At 36.3% G+C, this 12,937-nt stretch overlaps 3 protein-coding genes and 1 pseudogene across 3 annotated transcripts; 2 read left to right on the top strand and 2 right to left on the bottom strand.

Annotated features, from left to right (window-relative positions):
• Positions 1–212: 212 nt before the first annotated feature.
• Positions 213–884, bottom strand: LOC109133325 (FBD-associated F-box protein At3g49020 pseudogene; annotated as a pseudogene).
• Positions 885–1,267: 383 nt separating this feature from the next.
• Positions 1,268–3,234, top strand: LOC104791126 (large ribosomal subunit protein eL13z). The gene is made up of 5 exons (XM_010516936.3): positions 1,268–1,475; positions 2,022–2,141; positions 2,244–2,377; positions 2,583–2,741; positions 2,846–3,234. The coding sequence occupies exons 2-5, from the start codon at positions 2,036–2,038 to the stop codon at positions 3,065–3,067; spliced, it is 621 nt and encodes a 206-aa protein (XP_010515238.1). The 5' UTR covers positions 1,268–1,475; positions 2,022–2,035; the 3' UTR covers positions 3,068–3,234.
• A 297-nt stretch (positions 3,235–3,531) lies between these two features.
• LOC104791124 (uncharacterized) lies at positions 3,532–7,066 on the bottom strand. Its single transcript, XM_010516934.2, has 15 exons — positions 6,919–7,066; positions 6,729–6,827; positions 6,483–6,636; positions 6,196–6,308; positions 6,024–6,096; positions 5,720–5,871; positions 5,402–5,542; positions 5,200–5,292; positions 4,982–5,093; positions 4,658–4,816; positions 4,534–4,571; positions 4,367–4,459; positions 4,186–4,269; positions 3,937–4,092; positions 3,532–3,837 (listed from the first exon to the last, which is right to left on the bottom strand). Exons 2-15 carry the CDS (start codon positions 6,798–6,800, stop codon positions 3,691–3,693), a joined length of 1,587 nt encoding a protein of 528 aa, XP_010515236.1. The 5' UTR covers positions 6,801–6,827; positions 6,919–7,066; the 3' UTR covers positions 3,532–3,690.
• Positions 7,067–10,201: 3,135 nt separating this feature from the next.
• LOC104791123 (oxalate--CoA ligase) lies at positions 10,202–12,797 on the top strand. Its single transcript, XM_010516933.3, has 5 exons — positions 10,202–10,552; positions 10,699–11,376; positions 11,500–11,869; positions 12,101–12,204; positions 12,387–12,797. The coding sequence occupies exons 1-5, from the start codon at positions 10,349–10,351 to the stop codon at positions 12,573–12,575; spliced, it is 1,545 nt and encodes a 514-aa protein (XP_010515235.1). The 5' UTR covers positions 10,202–10,348; the 3' UTR covers positions 12,576–12,797.
• Positions 12,798–12,937: the final 140 nt, after the last annotated feature.

Below are 12,937 nucleotides of genomic sequence, written 5' to 3'. Positions count from 1 at the left end.
ATAAGGGTTTTGTGTTTGTTTGTTTTTTTTATTATTATTATTTAGGTATCAGAGGCTCTGATACCATGTAGGAAATATATTTGAATGAATATTATGTAAGGTATTTACAGCATATATATAGTATACAGAGAAAACCCTAGGAAAACTTAATTATACTTAGACCCTCGTTCTATACTACTCTTACAAGTTTGAGGTTTTGTAATTTAGGAGAACTATCGAGCATGAGCGAAAGAAGATTCCACCACTCTTCTTTGTTTGTACTCGAGTTTCAAGATCTCAAGTGTGTCATTATACGTACACAAAACACTCGGAAATCTTACTGAGCCTTCCTTCTGAAATTCAAAACTGAGTACCAATTCTCGCACATGGCGTGCAAAAGCAATTCCAATCCATATCCCTACATCCGAAGCATCACAATTCTTTTCTGTGACTAAACGCAAACTCTCTAAAACAGGAGCTTTATGTGATATCAAAGATCTGCAAACATCCTCTGAAAATGTATGGCGAGGATGATTATCAGAATCAAACTTGAGTTTTGGCAACAACTTCCAAAGAGATCTCCAATTTTTTGACAAAACACTCGTGGCTATGGCGGTTTCTGTTGGAAGTGAAGACAATATATCCACAAGCAAAGCTTCAGGCAACTCACTGATCCTATCCTCACTCACTACACCTCGATTACTTAAACCTAAACAACCACCGATTTTGCTGTATTCAAAAAAAAAAAAAAACAAAATAACAAAAAGTTAAGATCTTTAGGGTTCACAGAGATTAAGGTCGGGGCTTACAACTAAGAAAGCCATATAAATAGATTCCGAGCAAGAAAAAAGAAAAAACCATAGACGAAGCAAAGAGACATACCGCTGTTGATGTCGTTGTTCCATTATCGTTTAACAAACACAGTAATTTGGAACAAACTCCTTCAGATTACGAACGCTCCAAACGCAAACGCAAAAGCAGCCTACCACACTAATTCCGTTCTGATGCTTACATTTGATAAATATTGACAAGATTCAGCTTCAAAATTATACATTCACTTGTGTTTTTTTTTGTTTTTTTTGATTAGACAAACAAAAGGATTCTTTTTTTTTTTTGCCGTGTTCTTTTGTAATGTTGTATGCTTTATCTGCTTCTCTTTGTTGTTCATGTATTCTGTAAAAAATCAAAAATTGGTAATGATATGTTTACAAAAAAAAAAAAAAAAAAAAAAAAAAAAAAGACGCCGGAAGCAAACAAAACAACACAACTTGAGTCTTTTCATTTTCCCTTTTTTTTTTTTTTAGTTTTTTTTTAAATACCCAAAACATTCACAAGCCCAAATTTGTTTGTTTCCGGCCCAGGCCCAATTATACGAAGAGTTAACAACATTTTTTAGGGCTTTGATACTATAAAAACCTCGTAACCCTAGAGTTGCAGACAGATACCTCACCAGTCCGTCCAGCCGCGCAAGAAGAAGCTTCCCTCTCTCTATCTTTGTGAGTTTTCTCGTTCCTCTTCTACTTCTCGTTTCTGTGAATCTCTCTCTCGCTGCTCTCTTCGTTTAGGGTTTACTAGTGTGTTTCTTCTCTCTTTGTCCCTGCTCCTGGTATTTTCTAAGTTCGTTGCTTTGTTCATTTCGAGTTTTATTTGACCTGATAAAGCGATTTTTAGAGTCTGTGATTTGTTCTGCTTTGGAGATTTATCAAAGCTTCGCACTTTGAATGCGTAAGATTTCGAGTTTTTATTGATGAACTGTAAAATGTAGTTTTGATGTCGTTGTTATACCGTTGGGGATCTCTTACGAGTTTATAAGTCGTCATCTTTAGTATGGTTTTAAGAAGAGTTGTCTAGATACTTGGAAGTATTACAAGCTTTTTGTATCACTTTTTTTTTAGTTTTATCTTAGCTAAAGCATTGAGATGGATCTTACGGTTTGCGGTGTAAAAGTTTCATCATTTTGATATCTTTAGAGATACATTAATGGTTTTTGAATGTATGATTCACTAATGGAGCTGATTGTTGTTGGGTTTTTTTTTTTGCAGCTTGAGGTGACGAAATGAAGCACAACAATGTCATCCCCAACGGACACTTTAAAAAGCACTGGCAGAACTATGTGAAGACGTGGTTCAACCAGCCTGCCAGGAAGACCAGAAGAAGAGTTGGTTGGTTTATCTCTCCCACTTTGCTTGTGTCATGTTTCTGTTTAAGCCTACTCCCATGGTTTTCCAGAATCTAAATGTGTGTTATGTGTCATGTCTACCCAGCGAGGCAAAAGAAGGCTGTGAAGATCTTCCCTCGTCCAACATCTGGACCTCTCCGCCCTGTCGTGCATGGTCAGACTCTTAAGTACAACATGAAGGTCAGAACCGGTAAAGGATTCACTCTTGAAGAGCTCAAGGTTTGTAACATCTATCTCTCTCCGTCTGTCAAGTTTCATTTATTTATTTCTGATCGTTGATTACATTTACCTGGTTGGTACCCTTGATTTCTGATTGATTAAATTAGGCTGGATATTTCTTTGTTTTTGGTGCTATCATGTTTCATTTCTTGCTGAACATTGTTGGGATTGTTGATTTCTGATTGCTTTTTTTTATTAATGATAGGCTGCTGGTATCCCCAAGAAGTTGGCTCCTACAATCGGTATCTCTGTTGACCATCGTCGCAAGAACCGTTCTTTGGAGGGTCTTCAAACCAATGTCCAGAGGTTGAAAACCTACAAGGCAAAGTTGGTCATCTTCCCACGCCGTGCCCGAAAGGTTAAGGTACTATTTCGAAGCAACAAGTTTATGGTTTAGTGGTCTTCATCATTATGGTTTGATTTTGGTACTGATCTCTTACTTGTTCTGTTTTTGTTTGTTTGTGTCAGGCTGGTGACTCTACACCAGAAGAGTTGGCCAATGCTACCCAAGTCCAAGGAGACTACATGCCTATTGTACGTGAGAAGCCCACTATGGAACTCGTTAAGCTGACCTCAGACATGAAGTCCTTTAAGGCTTATGACAAGCTCCGTCTGGAACGGACAAACAAGAGACATGCTGGTGCTAGGCTCAAGAGGGCTCAAGAGGCTGAGAAAGAAGAGAAGAAGTGAGGATCCTTCATCTTAGTTAGAATCCTTGTTATCATCTTTTGGATCTGAATTTTGGTGTATCAAACTCTGTTTTTTGTTTCTTCAAGAATTGTATCCTTGAATCTTTGAATTTGCTGATACTTTGCTTCTCTGGTTTTATGAAAAAGATCATATCACACATTTTGCCATCTCTATTCGTACCCACCTTTTACTGTAGACAAAGTATTTTAAGCTATTTGAAAAATTGTCACGAGTAGGATTGTTTTACTTGTGCAACTTGTACCCTTCTGCTTAGTTTCTAAAATCACGCTAGTGCCGATTAGAACAATATTTAGCGATGATGTTCATTTTTTAGTCAAGGCGACATGTTATAATCTATACTCTGGTCAGAAGAAGGTATCTTTCCACGTAAACATTTTTGATGCTTCGTATTTCCAATATATTCACGTTTTCGGAAGAGAAAAAAAACCTAAAAGACACTTGTATGTTAATAAGATATCAATTATATTATAGAGTTGCCAATGATTATGTCACAGAAAACAAAAATAAAAACTGTTCACAGATAGTATAGGTAGGTAAAACAAAACTAAATCAACCATAGCAAAATGAAGAAGACAACGAGAAATGGGTTTTAAAATTGGAGCTTAGAAGTCATGGAAGAGCATCATTGCATCATCGAGTTTAAACCTACTGGCAGAAAGCAACATTCTCTTGGCGTTAACCTTTTTCACTCTCTCCTTTAATGCTCCATCCGATGTGTTTTTTAGTATCTTCGATGACAACATCATCAACTGCCACAAACGCAATAACAGTTTATTTTTTTTAGTAAAAAGAACATCTAGGAATTCATCAACTCTACCATCTTTAGTAATTTCAAAGCGTGGACTAACCTCTTTCTCGGAATCTCCTTCATGGGTCAACCTGAGACTCAAGTTTAAAGAAGCATGATACATCTCATCCAACATTTGCCTCGTCACAATCAACTTGTTTACCTTCCACAATAAGAAGGACGCATATCCAGAACCACCACCCGTAACCACGAATTTCTAAAACAACATAAGAGGAAAATAATGAATCAACATCTAAAACAATATTTCATTTAAAAAGATTTGGTTTCAACTTGGTAAAAAAGATAGTACCTGCATATGTAAGTAACTATCTTTCCACATCTTCAGAAGGATTTGAGGCGTGTCTTTCTTTTCAGTCAGCGCGGCATCAGCAATCTTAAAAAAATAAAAAGTTGAAGTAAAGTTAGGAAACTTGTTATCAACAAAAAAATAATGTTTCAATATTTCACTAGAAAAAACATATCTTTTTAACCTTATCGGTCTCAACAAAACGCCCTTCTTGTGATAAGTATCTGAACATTCTGAAAGCTTCTTTCCCATATCTTCTCATAACTACTGCTTCCATCTGACACCATTTCAAAAATCTTATTTTCAATTTCAGAAATATTTCAGGAAATATAGAAAAAGATGGAAACACACCTCGTCTTTCTGTGCTACGCTGATAATTGATTTAAAATCTGCAAAAAACAATTAACAGAAGAAATTGAAAGGTAAGTTTGAATACAAAAATCAGTTGAATAGAACGTTGATGGAGTTACTATACCAACTATGTATGAACTATCCATTTCTATCACAAATGCTGGTAGATATGAAGAAGATGCACACAATTGATCAAGGTATGCTTCAACTCGCTCTTGTAACATAGTACGACCAGCTTCTGTCTTTATAACCTCTTCATAAATGGAACCAACCGACATTGGAACTGTTTAAAGAGGAAAGCAAATTCAGTAACCCGACAGAATGTTCTGATTTTGGTGGAGAGTGTCAAATGATCAATCAATCGCACCAAAAACAACAATGGAGACTTCAATTTGTTTTGTTTATGTTAAGATATCTAATGAAAATGAGTAAGCATCTCAGATATTACCCGACTTGTCTGTTTTCACCTTCTTCTCCTGCGATCTTCCTACTTCTAACATTGCCCTCATGACAATGGCACATCCTTCATCCCTGCGTTCTTTCACTATCTCCACACACACCTTAAACAAAGAAACAGGTGGTCAAAAGACTCCTAAAGATAAATCAGGAAAATTAAACTTTGAATACCAATAAAATAACCTCAAATGAGAGACACGGGTAACTTACCTTATGTCTAAGGCGGCGGATGAACTCCTCAAAATTAGGACGCCAAATCACTTCATTGCTCGTAGGTGATAAGTCCACATCACGTTGCTTACGCTGAAATATTCGGTTTCAGAGAGAAACATCAAAACAAAAGGTATTTAGTGCTACATCATTGAGAAATGTATTCCTATTCTCCAAAACTGCATGGTAAGAATGCTGATACCTTCCCCTCAGTAATGTTGTTATCATTATCTGCTATTGATGAATTTGAATCTTGTTCAAATACAAGTGGAAACCTTATTGTTTCAACTGGAGTTGCTGCTTCAAGAACACGTTCCTCTAAGGTTTCCGGTTCTTTAAGAATCTGCACAGTTTAAGAAATTTGTTAATTAATACCAAAAAAAAGAAAAAACAGTCAAACAGAGATTCATATCGCTGCAATTGGTGGATCTAATAAACAAGAAACTGATATATCCGAAAAAGTATACAGTTGTTAGTTTTCCTACTAACAAACTACAACAGAAAGACTTTTACCAATTACCTTGGCAGCCTTAGGGCCTCTTTTCTTTGCCGGCTCTTGTTCTTTGTTTGCAAGAACAGGTTCGGGAGAAGGAATGCGCTCAACAAAACGGGCAGCAACCAATTTCTGAAGAGAATCTTTGATCACTTCTGAACCTATCGGTTTTTCTGAATCTGATCATGTATGAAGAAAACATGTATAACAGATTAGAAGTCATTTGTTATGACACATTATTGTACTCAAAACGAGAAAAACAAAGCCAACGCCTACAATGAGAGTATTGTGGCAATACAACACAGGAGGTACGTAAGATATTAGGACTCACCTTGGTCTCTTTCTATCAGCTGTCCTAAGGTAAGCCTACCGTTACAAAGTAAACCATCAAGAACTGCACCGCACTGTACATGTAGATCAAACGTATAAGGTTAGCATGTCTCGAAGCACAACCAAATAAGTCAAACACTGAACAGAGCGAAGAAGAAGCAGGAGGATTAAACCTGAGACCCAAGTTCTTCGTTTACAACCCTTGAAAACTTGTTATACCTCCCACGATGAAGAATGTTGCTAAGCAGCACAAGGTACTGTACAGTAGCTTTGCTCTCGGAACCATCTACATATCAAAAAATCATACAACAAAACTTTCATGATTACTCACTTTCTGTGTTTCACAACAAGAAAACCTCAAAGGTTACTACTAATCACAAAACCTACTCGGAACTCTTAGTTATCTATGCCATGAAACTCAGCGATTAGAAACTGAAAAAAAAAAGCAAACAGGACTAACCAGGCGGCTCAATAGAGAATGCTTGAACGCAATTGTGCTGAATCAAGAGGTACAAAATATCCTTGACTTGGTTATGATTGATTTCAGATTTTGCTAAACGAGAGATGTCTCGCGAAGAAAGAGGTCCTCTACGGAGAAGACATTCACAAACTTTCTGCAAATAAAGCCAATCACCAAAAACTCATTAACACAGGAATCATAGATTTCATAATCTTTGGAAGGGTTCATCAAAGTGTTTCAATTTACCGAGACGACGGTTCCGAACTGGACTGAGATAATGTGGACGGCGTAGACGATGCCATACTCAGTCGTCTCCATGATTAGTGTGACACTTGTTGTCTTCTTCTGTCTCCCGCAAACACACAAACAACACACAAAAGGGTTTTTAGCAAAATCGCAAATTTGATTAAAAAGGACAAATCTTTTGAAAAAGTACCTTCTTTACGCTTCGATTGAGTTATATAAGTCTCAAAACCCTTGACGGGTTTCGGTGACAGAAGATAGCTTCCGCCGGTGGAGGAAGGGTGATCGGAAAGTTCTCAATTTTTTTTTTTTTTTTCTGCGATTGTTTGTTTAAAAACCTAAGCCCAATTTGATGGAGGGTAAGGCCCAATTTGATGGAGGTGAGGCCCATTGCTTCTCTATTTGTGTATGTCGGTAAAGAAGAACAAACACAAATCAAATTCTTCTATTTGTAACTCTATGTGATGGCTTTACATTTTTACATGAATTGACGACCATGTTTTTAATTAGGAGAAAGGGAAAATGATTTTTTCAGCTACATGAGTATGACTTTGTTTTTTCTTTTTGAAATAAAATTGTATACGACGTTTTTTCATGTATAGGAGATTTTATTAATCGACTTCTATTTACATGATAACATAATGTTTCATCTTAAATCAGGTATAACAAACATTTTCGAGTTTCTAAATTCTACTGTGTTTCTTTTCTTAAGCTATTGCAAGCAAAATTATGGTCCAGTATAGTGAATCATGATAACATATATAGTGATATAGACCCAAAACAGTGATACAATACTGTGGTTTCAACTTTCAATTCAATAATTTTGGACTAGCAAAAGACATTTCACGAATCACGATATCAATATTCAACAAAATACTTTTTTGTCCTTTTATCAAAAGTAAGTTAAATGTTTTAGTAGTTGTTATTAGGAGTTGTAAATAAATTGTCTGTTGGAATTCATAACTATTATCATTTCTCTTCTAAACCGATAACTATATTTTACTAATGTTTGACATATATATTCGTGTTTACCTAATTTTTTATGACTTTACACTTCCTATATTTAAGCTTATAATTCCAAATTAGTCAGTTTAAGATATGCGTTCTTCCTTATAGATATATGAACAACACATTAAAACAAAAAAAAAAAACAAAAAACAAAAAAGTCATCGGGTTTGAATGGTAACTGCGATCAGGGTGACCAAATCCATCTGCAATCTGGACCGCGCCATTTGTAAAGCAGACTATAAACCGCTGCGGACCAACTCTATTTGTATGCAAAAGCGATCAATAGTTGGTCTGTTACAGTCTTGTTTCTGCTTTATTTGGACCGCACCACTGCGGATTACATTTGCTGAATGGTAAATAAAAAACGGTACAGTCCGTAGATGAATTTGTCCGCCCCAACCGCTGCAACCATTCACACCATAGTGTAATCGTTTTGTAATGGTTGAATTATTATCCGAATTCAATAATTTATATTTAAATGGTGTGCATGTATCAGACAAAACAACTAATCCAACTAAAAGATATATATATATATATAAAATTATAATATGGACAAACCAAAATTGATAACTTCAAAAAAAACGTATGTCCCATATACTCTTATCGTTCTAAGGTTCCCCCCCCCCCCCCCCCCCCCCTTGGTCATTTAGCACTAATAGTATTATTTCCTTTCTTTTGAATATATCAACAAACTTTGGGACATTTTACCCTTAATTGTTTCTGATCCGGAACTCAGAAAAGTTAATTTAAAACTCAAGCTCGTGAATCGTCATCTTGAGAGGCATTTTATTAATGATCGAATTTTTTAAAAGATCACTAATTAAAAGTGTGTACACTTCATTTAGTTTATAGTTATACCACCCACCTCCAATTCTTAAGATTATTTTCTTTGTACAATAGTGCTACGTACATAGGAGCATCTTTGAAATTGTGCTAATCCGAGTCAAAATAAAGGCACATGCTCAATGGACTCATTAGCATTTTTTTAATAAAACTAATAGGTAGTTTCACTATCCTATTTAAATCTAAGAGCATCTTAAATGGTTCTTTATTTTTTTCTTTATAATAGAGATCCTTTATAATATGGGTGAATTTTACTCCAATGGTCCTCTATTTTTACCTCTAAAATAAAGATTGCTATTTTTTCTTCTATTTAGGGCATCTCCAACCCACCTCTATATTTGCTTTTTAACTCTATTTTAGAATAAAATTTACTCCAACTCATCTCTATTTCTACCTCTATAATAGAAATCTATATTTTTCATCTATATATAGAGGAACTCTATTTTTTCCTCTATAATAGAATTGAACTTTTTTATTTATAAAATGGTCCTTGAACTTTTAACACTTTTATATTTATGATCAAAATAAATAAAATATATATTTAAATAATTTAATAATAATTTAATGAAGTTGAGGTTTTGTATTGAACAACACAATACAATACTGAAAGTTTGTAGTAAGATTCAATTCTCTTAAATATTTTAGTTTTTATTCATACCATAATATTATTTTTAATACAACAAAGACTAATTATTTAATATTCTGGTAAATTACTTCCGGATCCACTAATATCCCTAAAAATTTGTCCAATCGAACCAAACGACGTAGATGGAGGAGGAGCGTGATCTCAATGCACCGATTGAAGTTGAAAGAGAAGTTCCACCTCCATGAGTCCAAATGGCGGAAGATGATGATATCCGATTCAAAGAATTTCTAGGTCGATTTAGAAAATCAAAGATAAAGAAGCTCATTTCTCACTTCGAAATGCATTAATTGAGTATTTGTGGGAAAAATACACTAATGTCGATGGTTAAAAAAATCTACTATGTTTTATTATTTTATATGATGCAATGTATTTCTTTTAATAAATGTGATATTTAAATAATATTTATGAATGTTAAAAATTTAAATAATAACATAATTTTATGAAAGTTTCACGAATACTAAAATAAATGGGTTAGTTTGTAACTTTTATAAGTAAAAGGTATTAATAGTAAAATAAAAAAGGAATCTCTATGAAATATTCTTTTTTAGAGGAAAAAATAAAGGTATCTATTGGAGCAAAAGTTACCTCTATTATAGAGTTTCTCTATTTTAGAGGTAAAAATAGGGAAAACTATTGGAAATGGTCTTATAGAAGAGCTCTATTTTTTCTTATAAAAGATTCCTCTATAAATAGAATTGGATTGGAGTAAAATTCACCTTTATTATAAAGATCTCTATTATAGAAGAATAAATAGAGATGGTCAAAGATTAATAGAAAATAATGTTTTTTTAAGCTTTGTTTATTACATGTTTTTAAGTTTTTTTTTTTGTTTTTACCCAACTATTTTAGTACGTCGATGTACATGTAAATCAAAATTTGCTATGACATGATGAAGCGGGTTTAGCCGTTCGGTTCAGGGTTTGTACCGGGAAATCAAATTAAAACTATTTAAACCCACCTCTTCAAAAACCGAAACGTCGGTTCTAAAATTACACGTGTCATCATCTTTTAGGCCTTTCGGATTAATTTATAAATATCGCATTTTTGCTTTCACATTCTGTGCTTCTTCTTCTTCTTCTTCCTCATCCTCATCGTTTCCTCTCGTGTTTGTGTTTTCGACGTAACCATGGATGCCGACACACTCACCGGATTGTTAGAAAACGTCGCCAGAAAATTCCCCGATCGACGAGCTCTCTCTGTGTCTGGTAAATTCGATCTCACTCACGCGCGTCTTAACGATCTAATCGAACGCGCCGCCTCACGTCTCGTCTCCGCCGCTGGCATCAAACCTGGCGATGTCGTCGCTCTCACCTTCCCTAACACCGTCGAGGTAGTCTTTTTTTTATCTTTCTTCCTATTTTTGGATTTTAAAGCTTTGTCTCTGGTTTTATTTTTGCGTGCTGAACAATCTCATGGGAAGCAGAAATGGTGATTTCCAGATTCAGAATTTGATTTCGAATTTTTTTTTTTTGTTAGTTTGTGATAATGTTTTTGGCGGTGATAAGAGCTAGAGCAACGGCGGCGCCGTTAAACGCGGCGTACACAGCCGAGGAATTTGAGTTTTATCTCTCCGATTCGGATTCAAAGCTGTTGTTAACCGCTAAAGAAGGAAACGCACCGGCTCAAGAAGCAGCTTCGAAGCTTAACATCTCTCACATAACCGCTACGTTGGTAGACGCTGGCTCGGACTTGGCTCTGTCCGTGTCGGATTCTGACTCGGTCGTTGACTCAGCGACGGAGCTAGTTAATAGCCCGGACGACGCGGCACTCTTCCTCCACACTTCTGGAACCACGAGCCGTCCCAAGGGTGTACCTCTCACGCAGCTCAATCTAGTTTCATCCGTCAAGAACATTAAATCGGTTTACAAGCTTACTGAGACTGATTCTACGGTGATTGTTCTCCCTCTGTTCCACGTTCATGGACTGTTAGCTGGTTTGCTCAGCTCCCTTGGAGCTGGTGCTGCTGTGACTCTCCCAGCTGTTGGGCGATTCTCAGTTACGACGTTTTGGCCTGACATGAAGAAGTATAACGCTACATGGTATACTGCTGTTCCCACTATTCATCAGATCATATTGGACCGCCACGCCAGCCACCCTGAGCCTGAGTACCCTAAACTCAGGTTCATCAGGAGTTGCAGTGCTTCTTTGGCTCCGGTAAAGCTCTTGTTTCCATCCAGCCAATTTTTATTTATGGAGAAACACATAGTGCAGCACAATGTTGAGTTGCTTGGACTTTCAACATATTTATGGTTTTGTATGTCTTATGGTTTTGTTTAGGTGATATTGTCCAGGCTTGAGGAAGCTTTTGGAGCACCGGTGCTTGAGGCTTATGCAATGACAGAGGCAACCCACTTGATGAGCTCAAACCCCTTACCAGAGGAAGGTCCACACAAGCCTGGGTCTGTTGGGAAACCGGTAGGTCAAGAAATGGCCATCCTTAATGAGAAAGGCGAGATACAAGAGCCAAATAACAAAGGAGAGGTTTGTATAAGAGGGCCAAATGTGACTAAGGGTTACAAGAACAACCCAGAGGCCAACAAGGCAGGTTTCGAGTTTGGGTGGTTCCACACGGGTGATATCGGTTACTTTGATTCCGATGGGTATTTGTCTCTGGTGGGTCGGATCAAAGAGCTTATTAACCGTGGAGGTTAGTCTCATTTACTCTTATGTGATGGCTTTACTGTTCAAAAGTATAGTAGTTTATGGGAAGCGGTTTATATGGGTCAAACTCTGTATTTGCAAAGTCTAAATGGAATGACTAGACTTGTCAAATAAAATCTCAACAAGTTAGAAAGGAGACAAGTCAAAGAAAGAGGCTACTTTGCAGTATCATGTACTTAGGCCTTCTATGTGTACTTACTTACAACCTCTATTTCAGGTGAGAAGATATCGCCAATTGAAGTGGATGCAGTACTCTTAACCCATCCGGACGTTTCCCAGGGAGTTGCTTTCGGTGTTCCTGATGAAAAATATGGCGAAGAGGTAAACCAAACCTTTACTGAAGTTGCTCTAATTTAATTTATCAATTGGTCTCCCTTTTCTACCATTATGCCCTGCATAATTATTAAAACTTTTTGTGAACTTACTTCAGTAATGCTCTTAAGAAACGTAATCAGCTGTTTAATTAGATTGGTTAATAACAGAGTTTTTTCTTGGTTTATCAGATTAATTGTGCGGTGATTCCAAGAGAAGGAACAACTGTGACGGAAGAGGACATTAAAACATTTTGTAAAAAGAATTTGGCAGCTTTCAAGGTGCCAAAGAGAGTGTTCATCACTGATAACCTCCCCAAAACTGCTTCCGGTAAGATTCAGCGCCGCATCGTCGCTCAGCATTTCCTCGAAAAACCCTAAAACACACAACAAAACGCCATCTTGCTCGAATCCTTGATGATGAGTCTTAAAAGTTAGGCAAGTGGATTTGCTTTCTCTATTGGTTCTTGGTTCAAAAGTTACTTTTCATATGTTTTTCATGGTTAAAAGAGCACATGGTGGTGAAGGGTATAGTTAAATTACAAAAGTGGAAATAAAGTTGATAAGAGATTATTGCTGTACAATAAAGGAGAGTTTCTTTTTCTTGGTGTTGTCTTTGCGTCGTTTGTTGAAGATGCCCTTCATCTAATACGTCGTGACCAATTTGACAACTAAAAGCTTGCCAAAACGGATAAAGCTGAATGAGTAATGACAATACACATTTAAGTTCCTTAACACACGTA

This window comes from Camelina sativa, chromosome 6 (assembly GCF_030686135.1).
Source record: "Camelina sativa cultivar CO46 ecotype springtype chromosome 6, ASM3068613v1".
Classification (NCBI taxonomy): Eukaryota; Viridiplantae; Streptophyta; class Magnoliopsida; order Brassicales; family Brassicaceae; genus Camelina; species Camelina sativa.
The sequence above is the reverse complement of the archived record's forward strand: the minus strand, read 5'-3'. Positions and strand labels throughout refer to the sequence as shown.